Source organism: Trichophyton verrucosum (genome assembly GCF_000151505.1).
Source record: "Trichophyton verrucosum HKI 0517 chromosome Unknown contig00358_1.f1.exp, whole genome shotgun sequence".
Lineage (NCBI taxonomy): Eukaryota > Fungi > Ascomycota > Eurotiomycetes > Onygenales > Arthrodermataceae > Trichophyton > Trichophyton verrucosum.
This window is the reverse complement of record NW_003315404.1, coordinates 1-21,042: the sequence shown is the minus strand read 5'-3', so window position 1 is coordinate 21,042 and position 21,042 is coordinate 1. Positions and strand designations below refer to the sequence as shown.

The following is a 21,042-nucleotide window of genomic DNA, read 5'->3' as shown; positions in this document are numbered from 1 at the left end:
ACTTTATATCTCGCAGGTTTTATCCGAATTTTTTATCCACTATGCATACTCATTGCAGCAAGTGCGTGCATTATATTTGAAAGTAGTACCCCTCTTAATGGTTTAGTTTTTGATGTCTTTCCACCTCACTCATAGCGTTGCATTCACCATTCTTTCCCCCCTTTTTACGATGCATATGCCATGACCTAAGTTTTCGAGCCCGTTTTCCTTTATCTAGCGCTCTATCTCGTCGAACAAAATTGGAGTTATGGGAATATATAGGCCTTGATAGATTAGTTTCTTCTTTAAATCTATCATATAGCTATATGTTATTTGATATCTCTGTGATAACTTCACCATTTTGGTCAACATTAAGGCTAGAGAACAGAAGTAACAACAGATATGCTCTGAAAGTAATAGTTGATATGCATCATAAGTAAATATACCAAACTATACAAGACTTTCCACCTAGTTATATGATTCTTACACCACAGCATTGGATATGAGATCCCTCAACCTGGGCTTTCCGCCCCCACCATACATTCACCAGCTCTACAACGAAGACTTTATCGGCATGACTCCAGGCATCAAGGCCCATGTTGGTTATATCCGAGGAAGTAATCGTGATAACGCCTTCTTCTTCGTCTGGTGTACGCAAGAGCGGCTGATCATCATGTTCGCCTACAAGCGTAGAAGAATTCTGTTCGTCATCCTCCTGCTCTCCGCCCTCATTATCACGGTAGCGGCGAAGTGAGGACGTTTCGCTCTGGTTGCTGAGGTCAGGAGATTCGTCCAAATCTTCTTCAGTCTGGCGAGTGATGATGTCGAATAAGATAGTGAATATCTGGGTGGTCAATCGTCTAAAGTAGGTTATTATAGCTATTTCCTGAGACGTATTATTCGCATCTGGTATGACCATTGACTCTCGGCGGCGGAGCGAATTCGGGTTTGAATGGTCGTCTACAGCCTCTGTGTCGTCACTGGATATCTGGAGAAGCTCTGCATCTTGTTCTGCCTCTTCGTCTGATGGTCCTGCGCCTTTTTCTCCAGCAGATGCCCACCATATGAAAGATGTATACGCTAGTAAAGGCCATGAGATCGGTTCAACAAGGGAACTTGATGAAAAAGTGGACGCGTTATCTGAGTCTTCTCTGTCAGGACCAGATATCTCGCCTAGCCGCGAGAACTCTCTGAGTCCATCTCGTAATGTTATGAATCGACGGCTATCTCGTTGTGTAGCTTTTATGGGAGTAGGTTTTGCTTTTGGGTCCTTTTGCTGGCCTGCAGCAGCTGGAGGGGAAAGGGACATTTTGGGATATATTCTTTCAGGTGCTTGCCTGGAATAGTCTGGCGGAAGGGTAACGAGGACATCGTAAAGTTCTGGCCGTAACCCGAGAACGCGGTCACTAGAACAAGCTAGCCAGCATGGGTCAGTGCTGGATAGAGCGGACAGCTGGGCCATGTCGTGTATGCCAATATTGAATAGAGGTCGTGGTCGGAGACTGGGTATATCTTTGGTGGAGGGAAGGAGGGATAGTAAGTTCTGAGGAAGGGATGATAGTAGGGATATGTTATATACTGGTTGAAGTTAGTTCACTTGTCACTCATGGGTGTGAGTATGTTCAAGGGGTAAACGTACTAAAATTACAAGAGGACTCGACCGGAGCATCACCAAGGAAGACTATGCGTTTCCGCAAGAGAGCTGCACGATATAATGGGAATATCAAGGGTCCGAATGTCTCTAGAAAGTCCGGCAGAGTCAATGCAGGGTGATATGACGGGAGTGTGCGACTTGATATGAGCGCCGTCGCATCACTTAGAGCGCGCTGTCGACGTTTGGCAGGCGGCACAGAGGTTGGTTTAGGATGGGACATGGATTCCAATGGTGACTCGGGCGGTGAACTGCCCTCACTGTCTCTTAATTGATGCTTGTCCCAATAGCTGGCCAATGGCTGGGTGTCGTCCGGGTCTGTTGCTAGTTGTCTATCACGAAGGTCAGCAAGGAGTCTCCATCGGATGATAGTCCGGAAGAGCAATGAGAAAGCGTACATGGCAAGTTCTTTAAGCCCCGCAGCATGCTTCCAGCTTCTCCCGAGCCTACCATGGCTCAAAGGCGCAAGTATCCCTACTGAGAGCATAATCGCATTGCGCTCGGCCTCCCCCGCGGGTTGGTTGATAAAGGCACTGAGGCCTATGTATCGATCATGGACAAAGTATCTACCCAGTATAAGTATTCGACTGGCAGCGTACCCTCCCCCAGGAGCGTCTAAACACGTACACTAGATCCTCCTTGACGTTGTGTGCGCCAGAGGGTAGAGATTTGAATTCCACCGCATTCTCGAGTACAACTGGACGCCGTCTGTCAGCAGTGAACACTGCGGCAAGGGGAGGGTCAAACGTACTCTCGGAAGCAGTCTTCTTCCAGGCAATCGTATATCTGCCGTTAAACACATGCAGTTAGCTAGAGAAGCAGAAGAGGCAGCAAAGAACAGCTGGGGGCTTTACCCGGCTCTGATGTCAAAGCGGATCAGGAACAAGGCCGCGATGCCTGGGGGAGCGCCGGGCGAGTCGAAGGCCAAGTCCATCCCCGCCGGTCTGCTGTCTGAGGGCATGGCTCCGTGCCGCCAGAGTCACTCACAGTCTCGATGACCGCTGTTGTCTCGTCTCGTTGTCTGTGTCTGTATACGTCGTTGTCGTTGCAGTTACCGTTGTGGTGGTGGTGGTTGTGGTGGTGACCGGCACTAGTTATCACCCAAACTTTAGTTGCCCTATTCAGATTTTCTCCTTTTTTCTGCTTTTTCGCAGCTTCAACATCTCAACCACGACACCAATTCACCTTCACCGGGCAGAGGTTGACCGAGAAGAGCGAGAGACGAGAGACGAGAGACGAGAGAGCTGCCATGGAGCCTGCACACCCATACTACCCGCTAGACGCCAAAGTGGTCGGATACCTGGCCAACGACTGGGACGTCCCGACGCTGGTATGCGCTTTTCTTGGAGGATGGGGCGCGCTGCTTCTGCTGACGCTGGCGGTGGTCTCTGTTGCTCGCCCCAGCCTGAAGATGGGCGACAAGGTGGCCATCCTGTGGTTTGTCCTGAGTGAGTAGCTTGTCCCTGTGCCGGTGCTGGTGTTTAGAAATGAGAGATTTGGCTGCTAACGGTAGACCAGGCGGTAGCATCCATTTCTTCTTCGAGGGCTACTTTGTGTATAACCACACTCGAATGGCACCGGCGCAGGACTTTTTTGGCCAGCTGTGGAAGGAATACTCTCTCTCGGACTCGCGGTACCTCACCTCAGACCCGTTCGTGCTGTGCATGGAGACCATTACTGCGGTGAGACTCGATAACCTTAACCCCTATTTAAAAGGAAGAAAGGAAGAGGTCCTGGTTGCTAGGGCATGAAGCTGATGAAGAATAGGTTTGCTGGGGCCCATTGTGCTTCCTGCTCGTATATCTTATTACCGTCGACCACCCTCTGCGCCATTCCTTCCAGGTGATTGTCTCCCTGGGCCAGATATACGGAGACATCCTCTACTATGCTACTAGCATGTTCGACCACTACTTCCACCAGGTCAGCTACTGCCGGCCAGAGGGATACTACTTTTGGTTTTACTATTTCACTATGAACGCCATCTGGATCGTTGTGCCTGCCTGTAAGTCGACTCCTACCGGTCTCTCAAGTATCCATACTGATTGTGACAGACTACATGTGCCAGAGCATAGGCATCATTACCAAATCGATCCAGTACATGAAGGCCGCTACCATCAACCGCAAAACCCAGTGATATCTCCGTCTTCTACTCAATCTTATTTGATGGACTCCACGACCGTCTTACGAGCACCATGTTCAACAGACATATTCAGCCTCCTTCGCGAATAGATATGCAATTGTAATTAGACCGGACGCTACCTTCTAGATAGATCATGCACCATAAACCACATAGAACATATGGCGCTTTGTATGAAGTCTCTAACTAACGCCCCTTAGGAAGAACCATGGGTAGCATCGAACCTTCCTCCCCCTCCCCAACCCTCATTGATGGCCAGGGCCATCCAGGCCTCAAATGTTTACAACTTTGTGGCCATAATTTTGGCCATCTTAATTGCCGCGTTCAGAACTGGCCATTTGGGCCGGCTGCTGGCCAAGTAAGCGTCAACTCCCAACTCCTATCTACGGACATCCAGGGACATCAATTTGTATTAATACAACATTTGCCAGCTACGGGGATTGGCGTCGTGCACCACGAGTAAAGGAACAGTAGACTACTACTATTAGTTACTCCCCAAGACTGCCAATCCTAGAATAAATATTTCCTGCCTGGTTAAGTACTACAACTCAGGGGTAACACCTATGAAATCCGAGTCGCAGGCATATACTTACCTATACACCAGATATATAATGTTAACCCCGTTACTAAACCCAAAATATGATTAGTTGGACGTAAATAAGCTAAATAACTAGTTAAAGTATGTAGGAGTGTAGTTCCTATGCAGAGTCAAGGCCTACCATTACTTCGGCCCTCATGCACATTATGTATAAAGTGTGGACCAAATCTCTGCATATTGTTTATTCCCACCAGTACACCCTAGCAGAAATTATGAACTAAAGTAATAATGGTTATGTGGTTATCCGTGGACTTGCCGCAGATATTCTTCCCATTACGCATCTAGACCATGGTGCTGATTGCATGACTGTTACTCAATCTATATTCTATACCTAATATACTTCATAGCTGGTAGCGCTCGCTGGTTAGTTATTCATAATTTCAATCATTAATATTGGATAGGTGTAAAATACAATCTGCAATGTTTGTTCACTCGTCATGGTCCAGCTATTCCACAACCCGGGGCAACAACTCGGCGGAAGAAAGCATCGTAGGTATTTTTGGTGTTTTTGTTCGCAGTCAGTTTGGCCGGGCTTCAATTAAACTTTAAGCTTTAAAATAAAAATAGTTCATCCAATCAGCAACACTAATTACGAATTTCATTATTTTATGAGAATCATGATTGGCGAATGAAGAGGAACTAAAAATAGTTTATTTGCATTTATCCAACGGTCACTATGACGTATTGTAACTAAATATATGCGCCCTTTAATAAAGGCGACGTCAACTTCCTTTTGATGACAATTATCAATATCAAGCATTTGATAAAAAATTCACGTAAAAAGATAAAAAGGGAAATAAACCTATAGATATAAATTCTGGTATCATTAATATATTTTTTCTCTCTATATTCTCTATTTACTTTAATGCAACCAGCCCAGTCCTCGGTCTCTAATCAACGAGCAATGGAGCATTCGCAAAGCCATTCTTCTTAAAAAGATATCCCACCCCACTTTTCTCTTCTTTTAGCAACGACAATAGAACTTCGTCGCCGATACTTGCTTCAATACTTGTGTTTGTATCACAAACGGCCTCGTCTCCGTCAACATCTTGTTCTCCTCCGGTGCTCAACAAGGTAGTATCAATATGGGAGTATTGCATTAAGAAACGCTTTTTGGCTCTCTCGTATGCTTTCTGCCGTTTAGATAAAGGTTGAGGTGCTTCAGATATCTTGAGTTCCGACGCTTTCATCAGCTTGGGAAGATCAGGGAACTCGTCATCTGAATCCTCCAGCTCGTGGTCCTCATCCTCGGAAGAAGAAACGGAGGTTGATTCTGCAGAAAGGTTGTCTTCCTCCTTGATTTCCTTAGATATTTCTCCCAGACCACCACACTTGCATCCTAATAATTCGTGAGTTTGGCACTTGGAGATCTCATCCAGACGGAATAAATCTTTCAATTCCTCCTGTGAAAAATGGGCTATGCCACCCTTTTGGCCCATAACACTATCTGCCAAACCAAGCTTTGTCACTTGTCTCTGCCAGATCTTCTCTTCTATTCCACCTTTGAGTAACAGACGGTAGATATGGCAGTGTCGCTTCTGGCCATCTCGATGAATCCTTGCCATTGCCTGGATGTCAGTTGCTGGGTTCCAGTCCACGTCGAAAAGTACAAGCCTGCTGGCTCCGATGAGGTTCAGCCCTGTACCCCCTGCTTTTGCGGAAAGTAAGAATGCAAAACAAGATGAAGACGGAGAGCGGTTGAAATCCTCTACCAGAGCCTGACGTTTCGTGGCAGGTGTAGAACCATCTAGACGCAAGAATGGGAGGTCTAGCGAAGTCAGGAGATTTGCTAGCAGGTTCAACGTAGAAGTATAATTGGACACCAGGACGACTTTCTCTTTCGTCTTACTCTGTAGGTTATAGAGTAATTGATCGAGAACTCTGATCTTCCCGCTAGAACCCGCGGCAAGAGAGCGATGGATATTCGGCGGGAGAGAGGATAATAAAGCACTCATTGATGTGTCTTCACCTTTGCCATTATCCTCTACCTTCGGCTTAAGCAACGAGGGGCTGTTGCATACTTTCTTCAGAATAGTGATAAGTTGTAAAGCACTTTCAGAGTTTCTCAACACAGATTGGAACATAGGAGAGGCGAGAACGTGATGGTATACACTTCTCTGCGCAGAAGTAGGATTGCAGAATAATATGTACTCTGTTTTTGGCGGCAAATGTTTTGAAAGGATATCAGCTGTCCGGCGGAGGATAAACGGAGACGTCAACTCCGCCAGTTCTTCACTTCTAGCCTTCCCCTTTTCGATGACCTTCTTAGGAGCATTTGGCTGTCTAGCTCCAACAATTGGGCCTTCAAAATCCCTCATAAATGACTTAAACGTTCCTAGGAGGGCAGGGTTGACAAAATCCACCATAGCAAAGAACTCGCTCAATTCGTTCTGGATTGGTGTCCCAGAAAGAATAATTCGGCGTGTAGTGTTTAGAGATTGAATGGCCTGAGCACTCTTGTTTTGCACAGTTTTCAATCGATGTCCCTCGTCAGCAACAACAAGGTCTATTCCAGGTCCTTTTGTAAGCTGGTCTTGCACAGAGCGTAGCCTCTCATAACCAATGATCATAACACTATAGCTTCGTCCCATTGTAAAATCCGATAACAGATTTCCCTTACCATCAGCAACAAATACCCCAATTCTATCACTGCCTAGCCATTTCTTAAATTCTTTTTTCCAGTTGTTAATAAGGGTAACCGGGCAGGCAATTAGAGCCTTCTTGATTACTGGCTGAGAACCATAAATGGGATTCTGCTTCAGTAGGGTCCAAATTAAGGCTATTGTTTGCAGCGTTTTCCCCAGGCCCATTTCGTCGGCTAGAATAGCTCCTTCGCCATTGAAATGCCGCAGCCCCATAACACACTCATAAAGGAACTTAACACCCTCCCTCTGGTGCTCCCTGAGATGTTTTCCTAGAATCGGGTCAACGACGACATCTACTATCTGTTTGCCAGCGGGGACTGAGCTAGGCCTTTTCATTACCACAGCGCCAGGTAGAGTAGGGTCATGTCTAGGGGTTATCTGCCCGCTCGATCCTGGCGGTAACACGGTAGACTGCTTCAAAGGGTTCTTAAAAGAGCTATTGGTGGCATAACTCCGCGGTGCAGACACATTAAGGGGTTTTTGTGTCTTCAAATCATTCAGCGAAATTTTCATTCCGGGTTTCGAGACTGTATTAGAAGGAAGGCGAGAGTGATGGGATGGAGTATTTGCAATGTTGTTCCTTTTTTCAATGCTGTCTTTCTGTGTTCCGTTTGAAGTAGAAAGGAATTCCTTCTGGCTAAGCACCGACTCCACCTCGACATCCTTGCCACTTATAGACAATGAGGTTCCAGGTTCCAGGCTAGATCTCAGCATAATCTTGCCCATTTCCCGCCCAGATATATCTTGTAGGTATCCATAGTCGCCCCTAATAATGATGATCCCGTCTCCATCCCAAGTTTTATTCTTCTTAGCTGTAGGTTTGCGCCTAAGAATATCTCAGTCGTTAGCTTCACATAATTAAGTCAATACAATAGAGATAATAATATACTTACCAAAGCACGCTGTAGTATGTCTCATTATCGCAAGTTTCTACTACCTCCTTGTCCCCATCACCACAGGTGTTCACCCGCCTTCGTTTACGCAAAGGCTCTTCGGGGATTGAAGGCACGCGCGCTGTGGCAGTTGTGGTCGAGGGTTGTGGCTTTCTGGGAAGTGGGGGACGGAATGGCTTAAATGACATTGCACCAGCATATCAAGTAGTTTGCCTGGTCTGCCACCTAATGTATAAATAACATGAAGCTGATGCCGTCGATGTTCGCGGAGTCCAAAGTATTAATTTAAGCGTTACACGCGTCAAGGTACCTAGGCAGACGCGCTATCACGTGATCATTTGGTTGTCCAAAACTTTATCTTTTGCTGTATTCAAAATTACGGAATATCGCTGGAAGGATGGATCATGCTCTAGTTAGCGACTCCATACTGAAGTCTCACTCATCTGAAAACTTATTGCTCAAATTACAGTTTCTGCGTACCTACTTCTATAGAGCATTCTGGAGGCACTTCATATGGTCTTGATCAACTTTTTTTCAAATTCTACCCACTACTTATATGCTAAAAAAAAATAAAAAAAAACATAAGTATTCAACGGAGCGGATTATGAAAGTAAGCATATATGAAATTTCGGGTATATATCGCAACTTTATGAGTGCGTGCTAACGTTCAAATGAAGAAGGCTTTTTGTGTATTGAAAATCAAATCAAAGTTCCAGGTAACCCAAATAGTCAAAGGAAAAGCATGCATATCGTGACAATATCATATCAAAAACAGAAAAGAAAAGAAAAGAAAAGAAACGAATCAGCAGTGAAATGAAACTGGATAGCCATCTTGCCAAAACGGATTAGGCTCACTTGTAGAGCCCTTCGGCATCACCTTCCTCATCCTCATCGTCATCCTCGGTATCATAGTCCTCGTCATCAGAAGAAGTGTCCATTTTATCTGGATAGTCATCCTTATGGTTGGGGACAATCGTGACTTTTCCATTATGCATCACAACCCGAGCAACCTCTCCCTCTTTGATGCTTCCTCGCAAGATGAAAACGGCTAGGTTATTCAAAAGCTCTTTCTCGATTATACGGGCCAATGGTCGAGCACCGTATGCGGGTGAATAACCTGCCTTGCCAAGGTAGTCCTTGACCTCGGGCGAGCACATAATCTTCACCCTACGACCGTTGCTGTCAAGTCGTTTCTGGATCTCAGCCAGTCGGACATCCACGATCTTGCGGATCTCGCGCTTCGGAAGTCGGTTGAAGATGACGGTGCTTGAAATGCGGTTAAGGAACTCGGGGAGGAAGTAGTCGCTCAATGCACCCATGACCAATTGTCTGGTGGTTGGATCGATTGAGCCATCGGGAAGAGTTGGGCGGTTCAGGTATTCTGCGCCCAGGTTGGAGGTCATGACGACAATACAGTTTTTGGCATCAATAATGCGACCTTGGCCATCGGTGATACGACCATCATCCATCAGCTGTAGGAGGACAGTGAGAATCTCCTTTGCAGCCTTTTCGACCTCATCAAATAGCAGAATTGAGAATGGTCGACGCCTTAAGCCATCGGTCAACTGACCACCAGCATCATGACCGATGTATCCCGGAGGAGCACCAATCATCCTGCTGAGCGAATGCCGTTCCTGATATTCGGACATGTCGAAGCGAATCATGGCATTTGGATCGTCAAACAAGAATTCAGCCAGGGCTTTGGTTAAGAGTGTTTTTCCTGTTCCCGATGGACCGCAAAACAGGAAGCTCGGAGGGGAGTTTGGATTGCTAAGGCCTGATCTCTTCAGCCGAATAGCATTCGACACTGACTTGACAGCTTCCTTTTGGCCAATCACGGTTTTGGATAGCTGCTGCTCCATGTTTAGCAGCTTGTCCTTCTCAGTTGTCTTCAGTCGAGTAACAGGGATTCCTGTCCATCGCCCAACAATTTCATTGATCTGATCAGGCCCGACGGCATCCACAACAAGGGAGTTATCATCTCCTCCGGCGTTCACGCGGGCTGCATCAGCTTTGGCTTTTGCACTCTCCAGCGCGCTGATTCGTTTTTCCACGTCGGGGATGGCATAGTATGCCAGGTCTGAGGCCCTTTGGGTATCTCCTGAGCGCGTTGCACTGTCGAGTCGTACTTTGAGGGACTCCAACTTGATCTTGGCCTCTTGGATGGTCTGGCTAAGCTCCTTTTCCTTCATGTACTTGTCGCGAAGTGGAATTAATTCCGCATTGACGGCCTCGGCCTCCTTTTTCGCATTCTCCAGACGCACCTTGGAGTCTTTATCCTGTTCGCGTTCCAGCGCGTGGATTTCGATTTGAAGTTGGCGATGCCGTCTCTCCAATAGATCAAGGGCTTCTGGCTGGGATTCACGGGTTACCCTTACTGATGCAGCGGCTTCATCAATAAGGTCAACAGCGGAATCTGGAAGTCGTCGTGTGGTGAGATAGCGAGCAGCGAGTGTCGCTGCGGACACGATGGCCGAGTCTAGGATGTTGACTCCATGATGTACTTCATATCGCTCCTTGAGACCTCGCAGAATGGATATGGTCTCCGGAACCGTCGGTTCGGCGACCAGGACCTGCTGGAAACGGCGTTCGAAAGCAGAGTCCTTCTCGATATACTTCTGGTATTCATTAAGGGTCGTTGCTCCAATGCAGTGTAGCTGGCCTCTTGCGAGCATTGGTTTCAAAAGGTTGGCAGCATCCATTCCGCCGGAGGACGAGGCGCCAGCGCCCATGAGCATGTGAATTTCGTCGATAAAAAGAATGATGGTCACGTCTGAAGATTCAATTTCCTTCAGCACGTTTTTGATCCGTTCCTCAAACTGGCCCTGGTATGAGGCACCGGCGATAAGGCCGCCTATGTCGAGGGATAACAGCTTGCATTTGGCCAAGCTTGCTGGCACGTCTGAGTTGACGATACGTCTCGCCAGGCCCTCGACAACTGTTGTCTTTCCAACACCGGGCTCACCAACCAAGACAGGGTTATTCTTTGTTCGTCGGCTTAAAATGCGAATAACTCTTCGCATTTCTTCCTCCCGCCCAATGACGGGGTCAATTTTTCCTTCCCTGGCTAGGGCGGTCATGTCAACTGTAAACTTCTTTAGCCATTCGTTTCCACCATCTGTCGAGTCTGCGGTTTTGCTGTCAATCTTCTTCGAGCCGCGTATTTCTGTGAGGGCCTCTTCGATTTTGCTGGCAGACGGGACTCCAGCCTCCTTAAGTCCCTCTTCGATAGACCTTTCTTGCGCAAGCGCTGATATAAGGTGGTAGATTGCAACGTAAGAGTCCTTCTGTTTCTTTGAAAGCTTATAGGCAGCAGCCATGACTTCGCTCAGGGCGGAAGAGACGGAGACTTGGGAGACTGCCGGGAACTGGGCGGGTAGTCGGACGATGACTTTCTTCAAGTACCGAGTCATCGCTTCCGGGTCTCCTCCGGCTTTCTCGATGACCTGCTTGAACATCGAGACGTCATCCCGCCCCTCCTCGTCATCTCCGTTCATGAGAACGTAACCAAGGTGAGCCGGCACCACTTGTGGGTGACCATGCTCCTCTGCTTCGTCTGCTGCCTTCTCTATAGCATTGTAGGACCTGTCGGTAAACGACTCACGACTGGGAGCCATCGTGGCCGTGGGGTCGAGGGGTAACCAGTATGTGTGTGTTTAGGGCTGTTTCGGTTATATATATGTGTGTGTGAGCTGGTGTGCTTGTTTTCTTGAGAAGCACCCTGGAAAACGATAGTTGTTAGCAAAAGTGGTTAATTGTAAACAAAGACTCGCATGCGTGTGTATATATATCCCCTTGGGCGCTTATTCCGCCTGCATCGTGAGCCTTGTCGATGTTTCGCGCCGTGTCCAGCGCCTTCACGAATGTTCCTTGGCACAATAAAGTTATGACGTCACTTCCAAAGTTCCAGCATTCAGGGAATTATTCGTGAATGCTTATGTCATCATCCCGGTACCTGCCCAGATAGGAAGCCACACCAACAAACCTCGTGTCAATTTTATTTCCAATACTAGGCGATTTGTGACGAAGTATTAACTGTGGTATTCTTACACCGGAGTATATCTAAGGTATATTATTACATTGTGTGACGTTTCGTGATGCCAAATAGATATTAACTGTAATTATACTAACTATGAGGACTGAAGGTAATTCCTCACTGATATGACTATTAACTGCAATGTCGAATTCGTCGCTAATTAACAACTAACCACTCAAATTCTTGTGTATGTGCATCTTTGCGTGAAATAGAGAAGGGGAGTGACAATTAAGCAGAGGTATAATGCTATGAACAAGTCAAGTAAATATGAAAATAGAACATAACAGCACGCTAGCACGAATATTAGAGATGCATAAAACGGGGCGAGAAGAACAGAAGATAACATATGGCGGTTAATATCTCAGCTTGCCGACAAGGCCAAAGGTATATGCAGCCTCTGCTTCACCCTTCATCTGAATCATGTACACTTTGAAGCATCCACCAACAACACCGCCTTCAGATGCAATTCCATCATATTCTTCCCAGATGGATACTGCAATTCCAGTTCTAGCGACTCGCTCAAAGGCACTTTCACCCAAGCATGCGTCGACCAGAGTCTCGCCACTGATTTTGCTTTTTATCAGGATACGTTTTTCGTCCTTGACTGGTGCACCGGTTCTACCGGCCAAAAGAGCGGCAGGGTCACCAGCAGAGCCGGATGGTGGGCTTGAGGTGCCGCTTGGTTCTTGGTCGTCAGGGTGATTGGGGGGAGTATTTGAAGGAGTAGGGTCTGCAGGCAGAATGGTAAGTCTTGCTGCTCCCAGATCTCGCCATTTCGCTGCTGATTCACGGATGTATAGACGTATTTTTGCATTTGTCAAGCCGATTCCACCCTCCGCTGCCATCTTTGCGGTTTCCGGGTTAGTTGAAGAGATGCGTCGTCCTGATCCTGAGCCGGTTGAGGTAGAGGTGTATAAGCTTGTGTCGTCACGGCCGTTGCGAGAGGTAAGTGTTGATCTTGCGATGCTAAACATTTTGCTTCCAGCTCCAAAACGTTTCAGTGCAGAGAAAGCACTGGACATAGTGCCAACACTACTCTCTGTTCCGGCTGCTAGGGAGGCAGGTGGTGCAGTAGATGCGCGGTAACTACTCTTCGAGAAACCACCATGCCAGCTGAACCAGCCACCCTTAGTAGATCGGGTAGAATTCTGTCTTGAAATCGAAGTAGGCTGGCTGGGGTAAGGCACAGCGTTTTGCAAAGCAATGTATGTTGGGTTGTTAATACGAGAGTGGTTGATCAGGCCGTAGAGCTTGTCACAATCATCTGGGTTGCGGGATCGGAACATAACATTGCTGCCAGAGGAAACCTTGGACCGTGCAGTGGGAGGAGAACGAATGCTTATATCGATGGCTGTTCCACGCCGAATTGGTACCAAGGGGGTAAGCTCAAGAGCAACTAAAGGTCGCCCAGATGGTCGAGTGGATTCAGGGGCCGATCCATTGCCTTGGCTAGATGGTCTAGAGTGGCTCGAACCAAGCTCAAATGCTTCAATCAAACCAGGAGAGACAATGATATGACATTCGTTAAGGTGAAGTGGCTCCCATGATCCTTTGTCGTGCCAGTAAAATACTGATGCAATCGTTTTGGACGCCCGGTCGGAAGAGCTATGGATAGATTTCGGTGAGGACCGGTGCGCAGAAGTTGGTCGGCTATTTGTAGGGGTAACATCCACAGACTCAAGCGGTGGTGCGCGCTTGGAAAGGCGGCGAGTGATGGGTGGTAAAGGAGTTGGGATATCATCGTCCTCCAATTCCTCGTCTGAAGTTTCGGACGATGAATCAACATCATATCGATGAATAGAGCTTGTATCTGACCCAGAAGACTCTGAGGCTGTTGAGGGAGCGTACTCGTGCTTAAGTGGTGATGAGGTCCGTCGGTGACGTGCATAGGGGGGTGCTGGCGGGCTGATAACAGGGCTCTTGAGTTGTTTTGATGACACCGGGCTAGGGGTACTATGTGGCGGTGGTATAGGTGCGTCCTCGCTGGACACTTGGTCGTCGCTGGATGCCCTAGCGGGCTTTTCGCCGTTAGCAAGAGACTTCCTCCCCTTGCTAGGCGTGCTTTGTTCAACCTTATCCTCTGGCTTTTGAACTGGAGAAGCGGGAAGGGGGACATTCTTCGGTGAAGTAGGAGGCGAATCCTTCGAGCTCTTTCTCAGCTTCGGAATTGTGGGGAATTCCAATGATGGGACAGGTGATAGGGAGCGGCGCCCGTGAGGTTGCACCAGAGATGCAATCGGGCGTTTTGCTTGTTTGGATCCGCTACTATAGGTTGGCGATGGAGTCCTATCACGACCGCGGCGGTCTTCTTTAGAGAGCAAAGGTGAGGATGGTCTATTGGACGACTCCCTATTGGGTGACTGAATGTCAGAGGAAGCTGGACTGGTAGGTGAGGCAAAATCGTACTTCGACCGCCGGTTTGCTTTGGACCTCTTTAGTGTTAATGGTGACACGCTGCTTGTTAATTCTACGGTCTCTCCTGGGCCGCGGGAGGGTGTCGTTGGGGGAGCAGTGTCATGTTTATTGCTGGTGGATTCCTTTTTATGGCCAATATCTTCACCAACCACAGTAGCCTTCTCTCCAATGGGCACATCAACCTCAGAAGGGTCGTAATCGCGGATGGGAATGGTACCGTTATGACTGGCTTGACGTGCCTGTGCCAGTTTCTCCTTCCTCTCCTTTGCACGATTAACAAAGCTGAGAGACCTATTTATCTTGGGCGGAACAGGATTGAGGCCAATCATTTGTACCCATTCGAAACCAATTTGCTCGTCATCTGTTATAAATGACAACAGTTCGTACCATTCGGTTGAATTTCCAGCAGATGCGCGAACCATGAGTACGATTTCTCCCTGTTCGTCTCCGTTCCTGGCTGAGATGCAGGTACAATCAATTGGGGGAAACAGAAGCCAACGGTCCGTCTCGTCAACCTCACAAATAAAAAGATCACCCCCAGGGGCTTCGCCAGGTGCATTATCTCGGAGTAGTAACTCGGCCCTGCAGTCGATTTGTTGTCCTGTGGAATGTAGCAAGGAGAGGTCAAAGAAGTCGCGGGCACGAACCCTCCTAGTCTGATTAACCTCCACATCCTTGAGAATGGCTAGAGTATGTATATCGCGAGCTCTGGATGCATCGATGCTCGCTGCAGCATCATCTTCAAGTCTGGATCGTTCTTCATTTGCTCTCCGTCGAGCATCTGTGACTAGCTTCTGGTAGGTCTCTGCAACTTCACCTGCTTTGGGGGATGGCTGGACGTAGTTTAGACCTTTAAAAGTCTTCGATAGATATTTCAACCTGACAAGGGGTCTCTTCAGTAAGAATGCAACATCTACCCTCTCCCCATCTCCATCTATCACATCACCATTTTCATCTTGTGCCATACCAGCGCACAAGCTCTGGGTTTCAGCCTTGAGGGGGTCCTCTGGATCGGGGGGTGCCAGGTTAACGATAACATCCTGAAATCCGAGTCTCCAGGCACTCAAATAGTCTGCATACACCTTTTGGGCACTTACGGCCCACGACAAGAGGGCGTCTGTGTTGTTCAGTGGCAACCGTTTGTGAAGCGCCTTGAGTTTTTCCAGGGAAACCCCCATGTTTATAATGGGCCGAGTGAAGTTTTCCTGGTCAGCTGGATCGGCTGTACGTCGGAACAGGCCGGCAGCAATAGCTGAATCCGCCCGAGAGAGGATTGAAGTCAATAGCACAGGAATAACACCGCCGACCAGGGTCCTCAATTCACGCATATACTTCACTTCGTCCGATGCGAGCTCCCGCATGATATCGCTCACAGTTGCATTGGCTAGACGGCTCCTGTTTGTACGGATGCTTCTCGCGGACCGTATGCTGCGGCTTCTGCCTCCAGGGATTGATAAGACAGACATGAGATCCGAATGTTTGGTTAGTCGGCGCTTCAATGGTTGTGTTGGTCCTGGTAAGGAGCTGGGGTCAAATTTGTCTCTCTTCTCGGAGTCGGAGACTGCATCATCGTTCCCGTCGTCAAGCTGGGAGGTCAGTTCAGACTGGGTGAGGGGGTGGCTTGATGTCTCCCTGGCAGTGGTGCTGGTATTGGTGCTTGAAGTTAAAGTATCTACAGATGCAATTGTTGAGAGCCTATGGCCTCCAGTACTAGGGAAGGGTCGTTTTAGCATCAAAGGCGGTGGACGGTCGACTGCCGAGACTTCAGATCCGTCAGAAGAAATTGGCCTGTCCAAGCTGGACCCTTGCAGAGCTTCTTCGACCGACTCTCTCAGCTTAGACATTCTCTCTGCCTCTGTAGATGCGCTCAAGTGTCGTCGCGATTTAGAAGATGCTTTTCCTCGGTTTAAAGTAGAAGGCTGGGAATCAGTGACACTGTCTACCGACATATCAGACTTGGACTCCCTTCTGCGTGGAGTGGACTTGGCCCTATGTGTTTCGTCACTGTCACTTCCATCGGAATAGTCGTATTTTCCCCTAACGGGTTTGGCCGGCCGTATTTTGCTGTCTGAGGAAGGAGATGGACGTTTCTTCGTGCTCTCGTGTTCACACTCACTATCCGAGTGTTCTTTATGCGGGATGGACGATCTGGTAGTCGAAGATCTCAAGGGCTCTGGCGCGCTGATGGTTGAAGTATTGTCGTCAACAAAAGGATCAGCATTGGCTGTAGATGATAACCAGGCCTCGACCTTAGATCCATGAGGCACTGACGGTCCCGGAGGAGACTGATGTTGCTGGGGAGGTGGTGATGGCTCTGGGGGTTTTATGCTCGCAAACATCTTCTTAGACTCATCTATGACCTGAGAGATGATGTTCCCCGAAAGCAGATTGTGCGGCCTAATTTCACTTCTTCGAACCGGTTCAGCTCGTTCAGGCTTTGCAGGAGCTGGCTCTGGAGGAGATTCAGCCTGATTTGGCGAAAGAGATTTTTTCCGTGGGCTGCTTGCTCGAGGTATATCCGGAGATTGGATCTTCCTCCTAGGTGAGCCTAGACGAGGCCTGTCATCGTTGACACAATAGTTCGGCCTCAGAGTCCTCTTTGGCGTACGTTTCTGGGGCGAAGTCTTTTCGTGGCCGCTGTAGTCTGGGGTCCCTTCGCCAGCAGAGGAGCCTACGTCAGAACTCCACGCAGAAGAGGTCGACTTGAGAGTTTCGGGAACCCGTAATGGCCCCGGATAGACTGCAATTCCGTCATTGTCCTTGATGCCAGATGACCTTGCTGCTTTTTCCTTGGCCTCCTCATACCGTTGTAGCACATCTTTACGTCTAGTTGGGGTAGCATGCGCAGACGAGGGGGCACTAGAGCTGGGAGGAGGAGACCTATTCCGTCGCCAGTGGGCATCGCTGACCACTCGTTTCTTAGGTGTAGTTCTAGGTGTAGACCGAGGTGTTGTCCGCGGCGTGACCTTTGTCTTGGTAGGGCTCTTCGTCTTCCGCTCAGGCTCTGGAGTAGTCTTGTCCTTGGGCGTAGTAGGCCGTTTGCTTGCCGCTGGGCTTTTATTTGGTGTTTGCTTTGGCTCCTTCACCTTAGCGGCTCCTGACGAGCTTTCGTCCTCGTCACTGCCGGCCCCAACATCTGGCGCTATCACGGCCCCTCCACCGAGTTGCTGCCACTTGCGAACCTTTTCTCTCACGGTAGCTGAATCATGGGGCCCCAAGGCCTCACCGAGATCGAGAGGTTTAATCTCCTTAAACTGGGCCGGTCTCGCGCTCCCACGGTTGGGGGTTCGACGGGGGGTACGAGGAGTGGGCATTTATCTATACGGCAGGTTAGATCTGACGTTAACAGTACCATTATATTGTGGCTTCGGGAGAGAGAGGGTGGGAGAGAGCAGCCGAGAGGTCGACTGTGGTGGGCGGTGGTGGTGGTGGTGAATCTGTGGGTGGCGGGCGGATTTTTGTTTATTTACACACATACCACTTGTTGGTATGGCGGACAAACGGGCTGTGCATGCCTTGATCTGATTGACGGAGTGTCCAGAGAGCGAGAGGGCGAGAGAGCGACTCCTTGATGGGAGATGGCGAGCTATCAAGTGTTAGAAAAGAAGAATAACGGTCAAGGCCTGCTGGCGGCCAGGATGTTTGACCTCCGTCATGCAGTGTCGTGTTACTAACTCGTTACGCTGAGACGGGCCGGGGGGTCGGGCAGAAAGGCGGACTCACGGCAACATGCATGAGCATCGACGGCCAAACAACAAGAGGGGAGACAGAAAGACTGGCTGGATGAGATCAGACGGCTTCGACGGTGTTAGATGGTCGCGGTTGCGGTGTTTTCAGTGTTCTGTATCTACGTATCAGTGTTTAGTTATCAAGGTTGGGGAGAAATGTAAACAAGCCAAGCGAGGCGCTAAGATCGAGCGGCTAGCAGGGGTAACTCCGAGATCCAGTAACTAGCACATACCAACATACCTATATATATAGAATAATGAATGAAGAAATTAAAAAATAAATTAAATTAAAATAATTAAAATAAGAGAGAAGAAAGGAAAGAAAGAAGGAAGAAAAGAGAAAAAAAAAAGAAAGAAAAAGAAAAAAAAATTCCTAAAAGTTGGCATTCTTAGTATAATATCTTCCCCTTAAATTCTATACTTCTCCAGCAATTAGAGAAGTAAATATTTTTACTTACTACGCCGTTCTTGCCCCGGAGGGCTCCTGCGTTGGCCCTTAGAGCCGAGGGGGACGATCGGTATAGGGAGGGGGCCGTGGCTGCGCGGCTGGGAGGCCCGCCTTGTTCCCTGTCAGCTGGGAGGGTTTCCTCAACCAGCTAGATAAGTGTTAGTATGGAGGTACAATATCTTAGGGAGAAGTTAATAGTTACCTGACAGGGATCTCAGCGAGCCTCCCAAAACAGAGTGAGATCACCACCAGCAGCAAGGAGAATGACCATATGTTAAACTGCGAGCTCACAGCAACAATGGCTTCCGCCAAAGAAATTGTCGGGTTGGCGGCGGCGGCGTCTGTGGTTAATGCCATTTCTTCTTCTTCTTCTTCTTCTTCTTCTTCTTCTTCTTCTACTTCTTCTTTCTCGTCCTCGTCTTCGTTGTCGTGGTCGTGGTCGTAGTCGTCTTCGTCGTCTTCGTCTTGGTCGGGGGAGAGAAGAAGAGAAGAAGAAGAGAAGAGAAGAAGAGAAGAAGAAGAAGACGCGGAGGACGACTTCTCCTGCCACGAGAAGGGAAGGCGCGACTACCCCTCGTGGTATTTCCTTTTTGGGACTTCGTGTCCTCCCCCGCTCAGAGCACCATGAGGCAAGTGCGATGCGGCTCTGAAGAAGCTTTAGGCCTTTCTCTAAGAACAGAAAAGTAACAGAAAAGCAAAAGAAGGAAAAAAAGGAAAAAAAAGGGGAGAGCTGCATGGGAAAAGGGGCAATGAAGCCTCTATCCCTCACTCTCCCCTTCTGGTAACCCCTTGGGTAAAGATGGATTTTAGCCTTAGGGGCCAGACTTAGTTAAAGGAATCATATTAAGGGGCTATCCGAGGGGTTATCTAGAGAGATAAGGATATCTAGGAGCGAAGAAAAGAGCTGCTCAAAGCTTCAGAGCACTGTAGTTTCCCACGGCTTTTCTTCGATAGGGTATTCCCAATTTCTAGAGTCCACAAAGTTAGGAATCTTCCTGGCATCTGATTGAACGATATGGACGAATCCCCGATTCCAAATACAACACCCACATCCAGTCGTACAGTGGGAGTATAAAACCGTCTTGTCGGGATACAGGCCTCGAGGCCGCAGACAGCATTGGCATGCTCTCGCACAGCACCCGCCTCTTGTCTTGCATTCCTCAACCAGATGGGGCTGCGAGAGGTATTTAGTTGGATTGGCAGCTAGAGCTTTATGTTTCCTCTCCTGTAGGCGTTCATATTGCCGTATAAAGGGCCCTTCCGGCTTCCTTACGCGTACGGCAAATTCCTGGTTCCTGTCAATCCACTCATAGTATCGTATTTCCAGTAGTTTATGTTTCCAGTCTTTGGGGCCTGTGTTCCACAGATTGCTGAGAACGTCTAGCTTCCGCTGGATAGCATGCTCAATAGTCAGATCTTTGATGGCTAGGAATTTTTGCGTCCGAAGGATGTAATAGGCGCGTTCTTTATTCATTTCTTCAACCCACTTCAGCTGCTCACGACTTTCTGGGAGAAGGAACCATCCTTTTACTGCACGAATTCTATCGGATATGCAGTCCATTCCCAGGAGGTCGAACAGCTGTTCGAAATTGAGGCCGATGCCAAGGAGCCGAAGAGTGACCCAAGACGTAGCGAGTACTAATACTATCTTTTCCCAGTCCATATTCGATATCAACCCGGATAGCGAGCAGCAATAGGGGTATAGAATTTGCAGCATATTGGATATAATGCTAGTCATGATATTTGTGTATTATCAGACCTGTAGGACATTATGTTGAGATAGCAAGCAGCATCTCAAGCGCCTGAAGAATACAGGCCCCTTTTATAATCGCATCCATAGCCATCACTGAATGACGCAGAAGTTGTCTGCGTAAATGACGTCGTTGATTGACGATGGCCGCCAAAATTGCGTGACGGCAAAAGTAGGTTATTACTCAGCGCAGTTTAAGTATATTGGGCCCACGGGACTAAGAGGCCGAGAATCTCGCGGGAACCCAGATAAAGTGTGAGCGAACCGCAGGCGATGTGGATGACTAATATATCAAGGATTGCTTTCTCGTCACTTCCATTCCTCTCGGTACGAAGTAACTGTTGCAGTGGCTTGTCCGTTGCTCACGAAGGCTTAAGAGATGAAGTAAAAGCACGCACTGCAAACACGCTCAAACAATTGGAAAATAACTACATGTCGCGGGATGTAGTCACTACAGTCAATACTCACTGCAAAGAGATGCATTGGCGAGATGGTCATGTCACTCTTCCCGGCCGTCTCTCCAGCTATGAAGAAACTAGCCTCCCAAGGACCAGTCTCGAGCCCAAGATATAGCTTAACTAACTCATGAAACTCCTGGATTCGGCTAAGTAGATGGATATATTAATAGTGGTTACAGTGAACCCGTGGGTCCGTTCGTCTCCATGTCCGGCTAACCACCGAGGCACACCTGGCTTGCCCTGTCCACAGCTGATGGCACTGCTACCCCGACAGGTTCCATCACATCAGGCCTAGATCCAGGGT

At 48.3% G+C, this 21,042-nt stretch overlaps 7 protein-coding genes across 7 annotated transcripts; 1 reads left to right on the top strand and 6 right to left on the bottom strand.

Moving 5' to 3' along the window:
- Positions 1–451: 451 nt before the first annotated feature.
- Positions 452–2,030, bottom strand: TRV_04623 (uncharacterized protein; the record flags this gene model as incomplete). The annotated part of the gene is made up of 2 exons (XM_003021226.1): positions 452–1,557; positions 1,628–2,030. 2 exons carry the CDS (start codon positions 2,028–2,030, stop codon positions 452–454), a joined length of 1,509 nt encoding a protein of 502 aa, XP_003021272.1.
- A 400-nt stretch (positions 2,031–2,430) lies between these two features.
- On the top strand, positions 2,431–3,859 carry TRV_04622 (cholestenol delta-isomerase, putative; the record flags this gene model as incomplete). The annotated part of the gene is made up of 4 exons (XM_003021225.1): positions 2,431–2,572; positions 2,743–3,078; positions 3,116–3,312; positions 3,398–3,859. 4 exons carry the CDS (start codon positions 2,431–2,433, stop codon positions 3,857–3,859), a joined length of 1,137 nt encoding a protein of 378 aa, XP_003021271.1.
- A 1,396-nt stretch (positions 3,860–5,255) lies between these two features.
- On the bottom strand, positions 5,256–8,091 carry TRV_04621 (uncharacterized protein; the record flags this gene model as incomplete). The annotated part of the gene is made up of 2 exons (XM_003021224.1): positions 5,256–7,836; positions 7,904–8,091. The coding sequence occupies 2 exons, from the start codon at positions 8,089–8,091 to the stop codon at positions 5,256–5,258; spliced, it is 2,769 nt and encodes a 922-aa protein (XP_003021270.1).
- A 663-nt stretch (positions 8,092–8,754) lies between these two features.
- Positions 8,755–11,520, bottom strand: TRV_04620 (uncharacterized protein; the record flags this gene model as incomplete). The annotated part of the gene is made up of 1 exon (XM_003021223.1): positions 8,755–11,520. One exon carries the CDS (start codon positions 11,518–11,520, stop codon positions 8,755–8,757), a length of 2,766 nt encoding a protein of 921 aa, XP_003021269.1.
- Positions 11,521–12,292: 772 nt separating this feature from the next.
- Positions 12,293–17,668, bottom strand: TRV_04619 (uncharacterized protein; the record flags this gene model as incomplete). Its single annotated transcript, XM_003021222.1, has 1 exon — positions 12,293–17,668. One exon carries the CDS (start codon positions 17,666–17,668, stop codon positions 12,293–12,295), a length of 5,376 nt encoding a protein of 1,791 aa, XP_003021268.1.
- A 1,060-nt stretch (positions 17,669–18,728) lies between these two features.
- On the bottom strand, positions 18,729–19,266 carry TRV_04618 (uncharacterized protein; the record flags this gene model as incomplete). The annotated part of the gene is made up of 2 exons (XM_003021221.1): positions 18,729–19,073; positions 19,102–19,266. 2 exons carry the CDS (start codon positions 19,264–19,266, stop codon positions 18,729–18,731), a joined length of 510 nt encoding a protein of 169 aa, XP_003021267.1.
- A 149-nt stretch (positions 19,267–19,415) lies between these two features.
- TRV_04617 (uncharacterized protein) lies at positions 19,416–20,268 on the bottom strand (the record flags this gene model as incomplete). The annotated part of the gene is made up of 2 exons (XM_003021220.1): positions 19,416–19,733; positions 19,810–20,268. 2 exons carry the CDS (start codon positions 20,266–20,268, stop codon positions 19,416–19,418), a joined length of 777 nt encoding a protein of 258 aa, XP_003021266.1.
- Between the last annotated feature and the right edge of the window lie 774 nt (positions 20,269–21,042).